This window comes from Amborella trichopoda, chromosome 8, assembly GCF_054954075.1.
Source record: "Amborella trichopoda isolate Santa Cruz 75 chromosome 8, AtrichopodaSantaCruz75HAP2 v2.0, whole genome shotgun sequence".
Classification (NCBI taxonomy): domain Eukaryota; kingdom Viridiplantae; phylum Streptophyta; class Magnoliopsida; order Amborellales; family Amborellaceae; genus Amborella; species Amborella trichopoda.
Genome location: NC_142343.1, coordinates 28831008 through 28846414, shown reverse-complemented (window position 1 = coordinate 28846414; position 15407 = coordinate 28831008). Strand labels below are relative to the sequence as shown.

Below are 15407 nucleotides of genomic sequence, written 5' to 3'. Positions count from 1 at the left end.
CTCACCTCCGAACATGTGTTGTACTAGATCTGCACCGCACATGGCTAGCCCACCTAAGTCTACTCTCTCTCATCTTATCGCTTATTGGTGCTATACCTAAATTCTCTTGTTATATAAATTCTTTAATTCCAAAACCGTAGTCACTTTTTGAGACATAAAAACGAATCCCAATGTGTGGCCTCTTTAGAGTTTTTGAGAGAGAGAGAGAGAGAAAGATATAGATTTTGAAAGAGTGATGCCCCTTTTCTTAAAATGCTTTCTCTTAAGGATCAAAGGAGCTTTTGTTAGTGATCTAAGACCTTATTCCTTGTTGTCAATTGCCCATTTACAGAAAGGTAATCTTCACTGTATGCCCTTCTTTCATGAATGAATACTTGCTCCTTTCATGTCGTTTGGTTACACTTGCTAACATGAGCATGGTTCATTTTAAGCCCATTTCCATGAGTTTTGATTATTTCATAGCTGAATTTTCTGTAGCATTTACCCACATAACGATCCAGGTTTTAGTCTTCTCTTTGATCTTAAAAACTCCATTTTACAAGGTATTACTATGCCCAAATTTCCTTTCGCACCATATTAAGTTTTAGTGCTCCATACACCATGCTAGTGCATCACGCACCTCTCTCTCTCTCATTTGTGGTTGGCATGCTACATTCCACAGACTTGTAATGTGTTTTGTTGATCATATTTGAGTTTGGCCTTCATGCTACATGCTTCCCATCATTTAAATTAAAATTGGACCACAGTATCGATATTGGATTATGTTATCAAATGACGTGTATTTAAGACCTTAACTGACACAAAGTTCATGCTTCATGCTTCCCATAATAGTTGAGACTAAGTGCATGATTTGGTTATGTTTATGCAATTGAAGATTGGGCTATTTATGTGTTTCGTGATTATGTAATTTGTATATTTGAAGTCCTTTGTTTTGTGGACTGATTTCATGTGTAATTTAATTATGTTATGTTGTGTTTTGGTAATCTTCAAGTTGATTATTGAGTGGAGCAAGTAGTTGACCAATTTGGAGTTTTGTATGCGGTCATTTGGGGTGTATTTGATTATGCAATTTTGAGTTGTAATGGATACCCTATGTTGTTAGTACCGAACCAGTGAAGGCACCGGTGAAGCCACCGGTTCGGTTGGACCTGCCAAACCAGACTAGTTCACTGATTGGACCTATTTATGAAAATAAGTAATAAAAAAAATATAAAATAAGAAAAAAGGGGAAAAAACTTATTAGCGTTTTACAATTTTATATTGCAATTTTCTTTTTTAGTTTCAATTTTATTAGAATACTACATATTACCAAAACAGTAAATATTAAATTATTACTAATTTTAACAAAAGAAAGAAACCCACAAAATACAACGATTAATTTTTTTTTATTGAATAAAAATGGCCAATGTACCTTTGGCTATGAATATCTAAAAACAAATTTGAATTATCTAACCAAAAAAAATCATTAAAACAAGATCTAATACTTGTTTTTAGATAACTTGAGAATAAGAAAAAAGAAGGGTTTATACTCCTGGAAAAAAAAGAAGAAAAAGATTATAAAGCATGAATAAGTTGACTAAAAACCAATCATATTTAACCAGCACCAACAAAAAAATGAATTAATCAAGAAGCCAAGAATCATCTTCGATTTTCAAAAAAAAATAGTAATTTTAAACAAAGGAAGGAAATATTAAAAGATAGTTTTCCTTCTTTTGTGAAAATATTTACTATTTTGTATATTAAAACGGTAAATATTAAAATAAATAAAAAACAACTTGATGTTGGCCGGGATCTCACCAGAACTAGCTGGAATCTCACCGGAGGAGGAGGAGGACTACTGTTGGCTTGCCGTTTGAGAATTGAGCAAGAGAGAGAGGGAAAAAAAATAACTATCAAATAATTTATAAACCTCCTCTCTCTTAGGGCCTATTTGATAACTGGAAGCAAGTTCATGAACTGTAAGTTGGAAGTTCTTGAAGAACTATAACTTAGAAGTTACTTAAGAAGTTCATGGTTTTTATGGTTGATAACCTTCCTGGGAAGTTAAGAAGTTCATAGTTTCTGTGTTTGATAACTCTTGGGATATATGGTAAATACCTTATATTTATATTTACATTGATAATAATTTAAATATAAATATATAATATTTATAATATACTATAATATATGATGTACTGTATTTTATATTTATTTTTAATATATATATATATATATATATGAAAATATCTTATATTACATAAATACATAATATATAAATATATAAATATATATATATATATATATCTATATATAAAATATCTTATAGTACATAAATACATAATATATAAATATATATTTTATATAACATATATAACATAGTATAATATATAATATAGTGTATTTTGTATTTATTTTATTATATAATATATAATATATATTATATAATAAAATATATTATATTACATAAATTTATAATATATATAACATATTAATGTAATTTTTATTTATTTTATTATTATATATTTACATAAAATAATATAGTATATTGTACATTGTATTTTACATTTATTCTATTAATATATGTTTTTATTATATAATATTATAAATATCTATTAGGTTTTATAATATTTATAACATACTACAATATATAATATACTGTATTTTATATTTACTTTTCATATATATATATGTATTATAATTAAATAAATATTAAATGCATAAATGTATAATATATATAACATAATAATGTATTTTTTATTTTGTTATATAATATATATTTATATAAAATAATAAAGTATATTATACATTCTATTTTATATTTATTCTATGAATATATATTTTTGTTATATAATATTATAAATATCTATTATATAAATAAAATATAATATATAATAAAATATATTATATATTATACAAAAAAGTATATTATATATTATACAATAAAATATATACATATACCATATATAACGTAATGTAAAATATATTATAGTGTATTTTATATTTATTGTATTGATATATATTTGTATTGTATAAGATATATTATATAGTGAGTTATATCATTAATCTTTATTTTTATTTTATAATATACAGAAAATAGTATTATATATAATATATATGCATAACATAATATCGTACTTTTTATTTATTTTATTATATAATTTATATATATATTATATAAAATAATATAATATATTATACATGGTATATATATTTTTTATATAATATTATAAATATCTATTATATAAATAAAATAAAATATATAATAAAATATAATGTATGATATAATAAATTATATTGTATAATTGTTTTTATTATTTAATATACACAAAATAATATTATATAATATATATATGCATAACATAATATTGTACTTTTTATTTATTTTATTATATAATATGTATATATATATATATTTATATAAAATAATATAATATATTATACATTGTATATATTTTTATATTATATAATATTATAAATATCTATTATATAAATAAAATATAATATATAGTAAATTATATTGTGTATTATACAATAAAATATATATATAAATGTCTATTATATAAATAAAATATAATATATAATAAAACATATTATTTATTATATAATAAATTATATTGTATATTACACAATAAAATATACACATTTTATATATGGCGGGGCCGGGGGGGGTGGTTCATAAAAAAAAAGTTCCAAGTTTAAGTTCCAACCCTTGGGTTGGAACTTTTTTTTTAAAGCAGGATTGGAACTTGGACAGTTCCTTGAAGTTCAATTTTTTATCAAACACGAAACTTGAACAGTAGTTAGAAGTTCTAAACTTCCAGGAAGACACTTGCTGTTATCAAACACGCCTTTAATTTCCTTTTTTATATAGAGCCTAACATCAATTTACTGTTTTGCCATTAGATATGTTTAATATGACCAAAATACCACACTGTTCTCTTTTAGAAAATAAAGAAATGAGGTCAGAAAACATATTTCTTGCTCCCAAAATTATCTACTTGTTCAATTGTGAACTAAAGAACTGGCTAGTCTAGTGTCCAAACCTGCGGGTTCACCGGTTCGTCACTGGTTCAAATACAACCCTGGTTCATTGACTGAACTGGATCGGAAAAGACACCAGTTCACCATCCGGTCCGATCCGGTTATTACATTATTTCTTATTCCGTCTTTGCTGTAATTTCAGATTAGGGATTGTATTTTGGGCCTTAACTTGTAAAATATTTAAAATTCTAATCCTTAGGTAAATGTACCGACCCCAATTAGTTGGGAAAGACTCTGATGATGATGATGAATCCTTAAGGGAGGCCTCTTGATACTTGGATAGAAACCAGCACATCTCTTTTCTTGATTTTACTCCCTTTACAAGTTGATGGCTTTTGCTCTTTGAATGTGAACAAGGATGACCAAAATTTATCCGTAGCCACATCCATAATGCTTGTCCTTTTGTTATGCTGTCGGATGCTCTCCCGAAATCTGCTCATGTTCTTTCCTTTTCTTGCCTCAATTAGTTTAACATTGTTTGGAATCCTAGATCCATGTGCCTCCCATTATTTGATTGCATGCACTTTTCATCTTTTACATATTCAACCATATAGTGGTAAAAAAGAACCCTACTATTAACAATAATAATCTTCATGTCGCTGACATTAGATCATATGTGTCACCCTATGTCACTCGTTTATATTGTCTGATGTGTTTTGTCTTTCCCTTTTATTGATGAGTTGGTCTACATTGGAACTAATGTTCGAAATCTCGGCTGGGGCTCAGGATGTGGCCCCTGCCCAATTTGAGTAACTCGAGCAAGTCCACTCATGTCATTATCATGATCCTCATTAGCAAGTCCACTCATGTACGAGCCCAAAGAGGGTTAAAAATAGTGAAATATAATATAAAAATTGCCAAAAACGAATCAATAAAAAGAAAGAGAAGCTATAAAAAGCATTAAAAGTCGATGGAAAAAGTAAATGAAAATGGAATATGAAAAAAACAATTTATAGCTCGAAGCAATTCAGAAAAAAAAATGGGAAAAAAAAAATAGAGCATATAATAACAAAAATTCACATATCATCTTAGAACATAAAAACTATGTATAAATATATTCATACATCATTTATGAGTGATTTAATAACAAATATTCTGCAAAAAAAATATCATTGTATAAACACGAGTTTGTACACTAGAGCTTGCCTCGACACCTTGCCAAGGTTGTGTAACTCGTCCGAATCCGATTGATCAAGTTTTTGAACACTGATTGGAAGAATTTGTTGAAGATTGGTTTCTCAGTCCCTTTTTGTAATCAAGGATCTGTTTTATGCAAAATATTGTAAAGTAGAAACAGTAAAAGAAAATTAGGCTGCCTGGCCACCTAGGCTGTCTAGGCAGCCTTCCAAACTGAGCGGGCCTTCAGCAGGCCCAATTCGTGCAGGTACAGATGCCTGTCTAGGTCCCCAAATGTTGCCTAGGAGCCCATCTTGGTGGGGTGCCTAGGTGGGAGCGTTGGATTAAAACACAAGAACAAAAAGAAAAAGAAGAAAAAACAATGATAGGGAAAAAGATCAACCTATCGCATTTATTGCGTTCGCTCCCTCTCCAATCGACACATTCTCTCTCTCTCTCTCTCTCTCTCTCTCTTCATTGCACTCATCTCCATAGTTCTTGTTCTCTCACTCACTCGCATCTCTTTCCATACTCTCTCCATCACATTTATGGTTCTCTCTCCATCACATTGATGGCTCTCGCTTCATTATTTATAGCTCGTGTCCTCTCTCCCTCCCTCCCACACACGCTTCTCTATCTCTCTCCATAGCATTCATTGCACCCTCTTCATCACATTTATGACGCACTCACTCCTCTCCCTCCCCCCCTCCCAACCCCACTCTCTTCCATCACATTTATGGCATTCCATCGCATTTATAGCACTCTCTTCAATACACTATTCCTATACAGCTTGTCTCTCTCTCACACTCTTTCTCCCCCCTCCAATTACACCTCTCTCCATTGCAATTATTGCACTCTTTCTCTCTCTCTCTCTCTCTTTCTCTCCATCCAATACCATGGTGCCCATGGGCCCACACATCACACATGGAGGCGGCACGTCCCCCCCCTCCGCAAACACCTTCTCCTCTTTCGTTTTATTTCAATTTAAAAAGTGCTAAATTTGGTTAGAAAATCTCTTTAAAAGATTATGTTCTTATTTTGTGGGAGTTATGTGTTTTTTATTTTTCTGTAAAAGATCTTTCTATTTCATTTTAATAAGTGCTAAATTTGGTTAGGAAATCTTTTTGAAAAGATTACATTCTTATTTTGTGGGAGTTTTGTGTTTTTTGTTTTTCTAGAAAAGATCTTTGACCAAATCTACTATCTTTTGAAATCCTACAATCTTAAGAGATATGGGAGTTCTACAAGATTAGGTTTAGATTGGTCTTATCCTAGTTTGATTAGAAGTGAATAAGGGTCAAAGATTCAAGTGATAAGGTTCCTAGAATTCCTCCCTAAATCGTGATGGCTAATTTATGGGATGGATGGCTCAAATTTAATCCTCTTTCACTTCACAGATTTCCTAAAATTCTATTGGTCATGATGAGTCAAAATTTTAGATAAGTTTAACTAGGGCCCTTGAGAACTATATAACGATTAGACCCACCTTCTTTTTCTACACAATTTCTCCAAGTCTCTCTCTCCTTCTCTCTTCTCCCTCCTCCATGCTTCTCTCTCTCTCCCTCTAGGTGGAATGCCACCCCCCATAAGTCTCATGGGGTGGCGTGTACCACCCATAGTTAGAGGAATAGAGAGCAGGCCCAGCCCAGGCGAGGCGTTACATACTGGCATTGACACAAAGTATAAAAAGCAATCTTGAAATCCTAATTGTCTCATGCTCACATCTACCCAAAAAAAAAATTGTCTCGTGCTCTCAAAAGCCCTAGATGAGTGAGGTATTGCCTAAGGAAGCTTTCTGGCTCAAACATTCAGCAAGGCCAACCGGATCAAAGTGCACCATCAATCAAGAAATATGGTGTGGGGTGTACTAAGTCCTATGGGGTGACCCTAAGCATATTCAAATACCTCTTCCCAGCCGTTTAGTTTTATTGTCAATCATCTTTGCTTTCTTTATTTGAATTCTAGGAAGACTATTTGTACTAAAATTGCTAGTCAAAGCATATTTTTCAATCCAAGAATATGTCTATTAGTTTTGGCAGTAAAAGTAAAGATCCTAGGTTGTATTTAGGGTTTTGTTTCTTGTTTACAGCAGTATTTTGTGGCACTTGTAACTGGAATTTAGATTCATTAATAAAAGTAAAACATACAAAATTTTATTTTACTCCCTTGAATTCCACATAGCACTTCTTTCACTTCTCCGTGTGAGATAAAATTTCGTTAAAGAGGTCGACATCATCTACCAAGTTGGAGATCATCTTATGCAAAAAAACAAAATCCTACAAGGTCGACATGAAATAAGGGAACTTGATGAAATGACATTGGGAACAAATCCAATTAAAAGTTGAATTTATAGTTAAAAAAATTAAAAAAGTAATGTACACATACATGTGTGCCAAGTTGATAAAAGTATGGGCCTAAAATTCTGCTACATAATTTATTTTTGAATGGCATTATCGCACTATTGTTTAAGTAATAAGTTATAAATTGCTTGGTAATACTTCATCACCAAGTAGAAGAAAGAATTAAAATTAACCATCAATGTGTCTGCTTGATGCTTGATTATAAGGGGACTACAAATCTTGATTGTCAGATAGGTTGAAATTCGAATTCAAACTACTATAAATCTCGATTCCAATCTAGGCTGAATCTCGATCCCCAAGCTGATATGAATCTCAATTCGAAAAATGATGAAATCTCAATTACCTAAATGAAAGAATCTTGATTCCATGTTAGAAAATTCCAAATAGGTCGGATACTCAATTCCATAGAGTTAGGAATCTCGTTATGTAGGGATCTCCATTCCATTTCGGTCGAATCTTAATTCCTACAAAATAGAAATCTCGTTTCCCACAATTCCTCTTGTACAGATGTCGATTCCAAAAACAAGAATCTTTTAGCCGACTACAATTATACGATTTCGATTCCCAAAACGATTTGGATTTGGAATCATTTCGAACAACTATGGTCAGAACCAAGTCCACTTTGATTCCAGTCCAGTTATACTAGAAAACCCAACCACATCAAACGACTTGTCCTTCGTCCAGTGAGCAGAACGTAGCATTCAACAACAGAATTCTTCCTTCAAGAAATCATGATCAACCACAGAAATTTCTTTATATGTTTGTTAAAAGAGAAATAACATACATACAACAGTTTCCATCAACAGCCTAGAGGAAAGAGCAGAAGCATTGAACATAGGTCATGAGAGATTGATAATAAATGCCACAACAAAGAAGACGAGCTTTTGACAAAATAAGAGAGGGACCCCACAACTCAAAGCAAATAACATCAAGTGTTTGAAATGCCATAACATTACTAGATGAAAGTGTTAAGAAACATGATACTTGTTTTAGGAGCAAATAATATTCACAGTAACCTTCACTGTCAAGTTATCTTGTTTTAGGAGCAAATAATATTCACAGTAACCATCACTGTCAAGTTATCCAACAGTTAACCACCAGAAAAGACACCGAACTACAAAATAAATACAAATCTATGCTAGTCTCCTATATAACAGTACCACAATATCCATAATAGGTTCGTGCGCGTGATTTCTTCAATGAAGGCGGAAGAGGCATATGTTAGAAGCAAAGAAATGATCACCCAATTCTAACAAAACGTCTTGTGCAATCCAAAACCCTTGCTAATCATTTCTACTAAATATTCCAAAAGGCAGATTTGACATCACCCATACCAATCATATCTAAGTGGCCCTAAAGTGTGGGGGTGGAGAGAGAGAGAGAGAGGACACGAACTGTAGGGAACAGGGCAATGAAGCGAGTGTTATAAGTGTCATGGAAGAAGTTTATTTGGACGCAATGGGTCAAATTTACTGGTAGTTGCTTGACTTCTTTCTAGTTCTTGGTGCTGCTCACTGTAGTTGACACATGGTTACAATATGGCATTATTAGTACCTTGTCAAAGGAAATCTATATCGCCCAACCCGTAGTGTCAAGGATCTCCCAATCTAAGTGGTGGCCTCCCTTTAGAATAACACTTGGTGCTCTAGGAGAGGGACCTTCACGGGGTCTCGATTTAAATTTTGGGATTTCAATCTCCATTGTTAGGGATATCTACCCATCTTAAAGGCCAAGATAATGACGAAACTGATGATTTTTCTCATTTATAACAAGCTAGCAATACAGCTATACATTTATTTGCTTGCTAGCTATAAATAAAGAGATCCTTACTTAAAAACGTATATACAGTCCTAGACCATATATACTCTATAAGGTTTGGGTAAGATCTTCAAAAGGTTAGGTGCGAGATCCCAAAATAGCGGGATTGAGATCCCCAAATGGTTGGGATCGAGATCTCTAACATTTGGAGATCTCGATTCCTAACATGCATTGTACAAACTACACTCCCACCCATAGTGATCTACTAGCCTTTCACAATTCTCCCCTCCCAATCTTGATCCCACTCCAGATCCCAACGGTCTAACCTAATTTTCTTAGCCAAGGATAGTATGGCAAAGCAAACTAAAATCTATATGTATTATGTATGGTTTTCTAAGCTGTGAAGAAATTCAAAAGGGTTACCATTACGATCCCATATTGTTCAAGACCTGTCCTTTATTGAATCTATGCCGGCTTATACATCTTTAGCTATTTCTCATTTTTATCTTTAATATGTACAATTGGCCTCATTGAGGGTATGATCCTTAATAAAGCAGAATGGCGGACCAGGATTCATGTAACCTACCCCAATTAGTAGGGAAAAGGCTTTGACAATGATGATGATGAACCTGTACAATATAACCCTGGGATGCTCACAAACCACTCTCGGTTTACTAGAAAAAGTGGAAGGTCATCCCACAGGGATCCTCATGACGTCCTGACTGCAGTAGGGGTAAGTCTCCAATTTTAGGCATACCTTGCCAGCCTTTTTGTTTCTCCTTAGAACATACTCATCCTCTCTTTCATCCCTGGATGGTTTTCTGTTCTCGTACAAATAAGCTGTCAAGTCTCATACAAATAAGCTGCCAAGTCTCAACTTTTGTCGGATGCTATTGAAGATGAACCATTGGCTTTGTGGACTATATATGTATATGTGATATATATGTATTGAAAATTTCTAGGAAATGCAGTGGATTGCACTGATTTAACAAAGGATCCATATTCCTCATAGATTTTAGGGATTCTTAGGTTTCAATTTTAACCAAATTCAGTGACACAACCATAGCTATTGAAAAGTATTTTTAATTTGATATAAAAGAAAATTTATGCGATTGAAAGAAAAGGCCGGATTCTCTGCATGACTTCGATGAAAACCCTCCCCTATGAGGATCTTGCAATCTTGGAATGTGCTTATCTTGATTTAATGAAGAAGGCCCCTGCAAACCTGAAATCAAATTTATCTTGATCCAATGATAATAAAAACGCAATGAATCATATAATCATAGAATGAAATATTATCAAGATTGTCCCATCATAGGATCTTTAAAATTTCATCCTTTTTCTCCAATAATGTATATTTTATGGTTAAATTTTAGGTGGTGTTGCCTTGGGGTTAGGTCTTGGATGTGTTAATGCATGCTCATAAATATATTATGGTGAGCAATTGTTTTCCTGCAGAACTGTGGGTTAAGCTAGTAACTAGCTACATAAAAGAGCTTCTAGAGTTTTCAATAAGGATGGTACTCAAAACTTTTTCATAAATGTGACTTTTGTATTTTTTTTTATAAATGTGATTTATTGCAGATCGCTTGTCGTTGTCTATCATTCTGGAATATAGTTACCTGAATCGCTTATGAGTGTAGTGATTCCGTTTCGGAATCACGTTTCCATTTTTACCAAACTCGATTCCACCTAGTTTAGGAATCTTGATTACTGGATTGCTAGAATCATAATTCCATATCAAGGACTTTATGATTCTTAGCTACACAAGAATGCGATTCTGCTTGTAAGAAATGTTGATTCCAAATTTTTTGGAATTGCGAATCCATGTTGTTTGGAATTAAGTTTCGATATTGAAGACATCATGATTCCTTGTTACACAACAATGCGATTCTACTTATGCCAAACGTTGATTCAAAGTATCAAGGAATTGCGAATCCATGTTGTCAGGACAATGTGAGCATAGGGAGAGCAGAAACCCTTCGATGTGTGTTGAATCATGAGTGAGCGCGGCATGTATGAGAGCGTGAGAGAATTTGAAGTTGTTCCACACGGCAGTAAAATCAAAATTTAAAATGTGAGTAATAAGTGAGCATAGGGAGAGAATAAACCCTTCGATGTGTGCTCAATCATGAGTGAGTGCGACATGTATGAGAGTGTGAGAGAATTTGAAGTTGTTGCGTACGCCAATAAAATCAAAATTTAAAATATAAGTAATATGTTAAGTTTTTTATTTTCTTATTTACTAATTTCCATCCTTAATTCCATGTTACTTTTTAAGAACTCTTACCAAGAATAAATAATACTAAAAAAATATGTTCCTTGAAATTTAATAATGTTTGGTAAATGGTGTGGGTACTAAATTTCTAATGTAATAATGTTTAATATATGATTGGCACCGTCATTTCTTCAAGTTGAATAAGAGGATAAAAATGCTTTCTTTAAGTAAAATAAGAAGATAATAAGGATATGAGCAAAGTGCCATGTATGGTGTTTTAGGTTAAATTAATCATTAAATATCAGAGAAATTGACTAAAAATTTAATAACTCAATTTTCAAAAGTCAAAAGACTCAAAACTACATTTAACAAAGAAGAATTACTATATCATGTGTGATTCCATATATAGAATTTCAAAGAAAGGAGATAAATGGATTCTTAAAATTCTAGAATCGTTGTCCACATCAACTTATTTTATATCATTCAAAGTAATTCTAGAATTTCAGCAACCATTGAATTAAGCGGGGTCATGTGGGATTCCATATAGGTATGAAACGCGATTCCAACATGAAGGGACATCGATTCTTGCAAATAGGAAACACGATTCGTAATTTTTTGAATTGCGATTCCGAAATAGTGAGAATCATTTTTCTCAATTTTGAATCGTACGGACATCGATTCCTTGATTTCGAAACTTCTGATACACGCGATTCCGCAATTCCGATTCCAAAAACTATTCAGAATCATAGACGTTTGCAACAACTATATTTTGGAACCTCTAATCTTAGATTCTGCAAGTTGAATCATTGCATATACTAAGATCCATTGCAATGTCCTTAGGTCAAATTAGTTATAGTCAATCCCTGTAATTGATCATATAACACTAGCATATTAGTTGAAACATTCATGTGTTCTCCACCATCATTTTTGTTTTTTTCTGTTTTTGTCTTCAAGGTTTGAGGTAGTTTTCCATTGAGCAATCATCTTGTCTTAATTTTCATGACATGGGAATATGGATCAGTCTTGGCTTCTATATATATATATATTTATTTATTTGTTTCTTTTGTGTGTCTGGTAAACTTTACGATGCATTGGCTGTTTACTTCACTCATTCTTTGTGACTGTTCAGTCGCCGTTGATTTAGTAATTTTTGGATTGTAGCAGAAATTTTTTTAGTTGCTCTTTGACCGTGAGAATGTGCTGAAATTTTGTATGTTTGGAATATATGAGGCTCATGGACATGATCATAAGCAGAAATAACTCTTTCATGCGGAAGGCAGATGATATCACATATGATGATTATATCATTATGATACCAATCTTCTTATGCTTCATGGTTCATTGGAAAAACCTCTATGTAATGGTCAACTGATGTTTCTTGTTAAGTGGACCCGGGACTTTGAGTTGATGAATTATAGTTTTTTGACTGTTCTGAACAGCGGGTATAACACTTGCATTATTTGGGGGCGTGCAAAAGAACTTGATGGACCAGAACAAAGTCCCTGTACGAGGAGACGTCCATGTCATTATTGTTGGTACAGAAAACAATGTTTTACTCTTATCATGAAATTCTATATCATTCTATGAGAGCGACTCAGTAATTGTCCTCTTTGATAATAATCATTTATTTGTGATTCAGCAACATTAGAAAACTTTATTTTAGCAACTTCATTATTTTTTATGTCGATAAATAAGTTGTAAATGGTAAAACGGTTGGTTGCAGGTGATCCTGGATTGGGTAAGAGCCAACTGTTGCAAGCAGCAGTTGCTGTTGCTCCACGGGGGATTTATGTATGTGGTAACGCGACAACAAACGCAGGCCTCACGGTAGCGGTGGTTAAGGATCCCCTGACAAGTGATTATGCATTTGAAGCTGGTAACACGTAGTGCTTAACCAAGCTATAGAGATCTTCGTTCTTGATTGATCAAGAGTTGTTATTTTGTAAATTGGACACCAAATTCTTTCACTCAAGCCAATTACTCTCATGTATAGAGGGCCGAAAGAATGAGGTTCTCTTTATGCTTTTATATTTTTGACTGTTTGCATGAGCTTTTGTAGATAGGACTTGTACTGGAAAAACAACACTGCATCTTTGCTCGTCTGCTTGGTGTTTCTTTTCATTGTTTCTGGAAAGTGATTTCAGTTTTATGACTATTTGATTGCCACGATGAGGCAATACGCATCTTCAATTTTGGAAAATTTGAGAAAAAAATCAAATTGAGAAGTTTAGGGTGAAGGGAAAAGACCTCTACATGGTCTTTATTGATCTAGAGCAAACTTATGATAGAGTACCTCGAGATTTGATTTGGCGGGTGTTAGAAAAGAAAGGTGTCTTTAGACACTACATCAACTTGTTGAGAGATATGTATGATGGAGCACTAACTAGTGTACGAACAATTAGTGGAGTGGCGAGCGAGTTTTCTGTGATAGTATGTCTGCACCAAGGGTTAGTATTGAGCCCGTACCTCTTTGTCTTAGTTATGGACGACTTAACTAGGCACCTACAAGATGAGGTACAATGGTGAATGTTGTTCTCAGATGACAGTTTTGATTGATGAGACCTGAAACGACATCAACACAAAGTTAAAACTTTGGAGGGATACTTAAGAATTCAAAGGTTTTAAAATTAGTCGGACTAAGACAGAGTATATGAAGTGCAAGTTTAGTAATAATAGGAGTAGAGACGAGGAAGTAGTTAAGATTGACGACCCGAAAGTACAAAAAGGACCGCACTTTCGATGTCTTGGGTCGATACTCCAAAAAAATGGAGAGATCGGTGAAGATGTCACGCATATAATTAGTGCTGGATGGGTGAAGTGGAAATGTGCAATTGGAAATTTATATGATCGCCGCATACCAATGAGGTTGAAGGGCAAGTTCTATAGGATAACAGTGAGACCATCTTTGCTCTATAGGGTGGAATGTTGAGCAGACAAAAAACAATATATTCATAGAATGAGTGTAGCAGAGATGAGGATGTTGAGATGGATGAGTGGCAAGACAGAAGGGATAGAATTCGAAATAAATCTATTTAAGAGAATTTAGGTGTGGCATCAATAGGCGATAAAATGAGAGAGAGTACACATGTGTAGCGCCTAACAAGTACCCCACCTGTTAGGAGGTGTGAGTTAGTTCAAGTGGAAGGACTAAAAAGGGAAAGGGGTAGGTCTAAAAGGACGTGGTTGGAAGTAGTCCGAAAAGATATGGGGACTTATGGCCTCACTGAGGATATGACATTTAATAGAGCAGAATGGAGAACCAGGATTCATATAGCCGACCCCAATTAATTGGCATGATTAATATGTCTCTTGCTAATTACTGTAGAATATGTTATATCTTTTAAATTTATATGTATTTCTAATATTATAAATTTGAGACTATATTGGGTGGTACACTTAGCTGAATATATGATTAGAACAATACAAGATACGAAGATAAATGTGGGAACAGTATAATATTTGAATCTTGGATCATCTATTGAATACTTAGGCTTGACTCTCCCAACTAATAAGTCAAGGCAACTCAATATTTGGACAGTCAACTTGCTAAAGTAGGGAGATTTGTAATGATAAGAAAATGTAGGGAATAAGGATAACTTAACGCATTCAATAAGAGTGCATAAATATATTACTATGTCTGAAGTTAGACTCAGTTTCAAACTCATTTTTGTAAGCAACATAAAGCAAAGCTTTAATGCATTCAATAAGAGTGCATAAATATATTACTATGTCTGAAGTTCGACTCAGTTTGAAACTCATTATTTTAAGCTTTTTTATTGCTTGTAAGTTCTATTTTCTCAAACCCTAAGTGTATTTTCTCATATTGATGGGCTAATTCACATTCAATTCTTTAAAGCACTTCAATACATTTCTATGTTAAGATCTAATGTTGCTCTACGATGAAGTTCATCAGTGCCCTTGAATTTCAAATATTT

At 33.0% G+C, this 15407-nt stretch overlaps 1 protein-coding gene across 12 annotated transcripts in view; it reads left to right on the top strand.

Moving 5' to 3' along the window:
• MCM8 (minichromosome maintenance 8) overlaps nt 1–15407 on the top strand; it is an 89815-nt gene that overhangs the window by 38952 nt on the left and 35456 nt on the right. For all 12 annotated transcript variants that reach the window (XR_016061415.1, XR_016061416.1, XR_016061421.1 and 9 more), the window contains exons 7-8: nt 12912–13007; nt 13196–13348. Coding sequence is in view for 2 of the 12 variants with exons in the window: in XM_020666527.2 (XP_020522186.1) it covers nt 12912–13007; nt 13196–13348 (249 nt within the window). In the remaining 10 variants the exon portion in view is untranslated. The remainder of the gene's footprint in view (nt 1–12911; nt 13008–13195; nt 13349–15407) is intronic.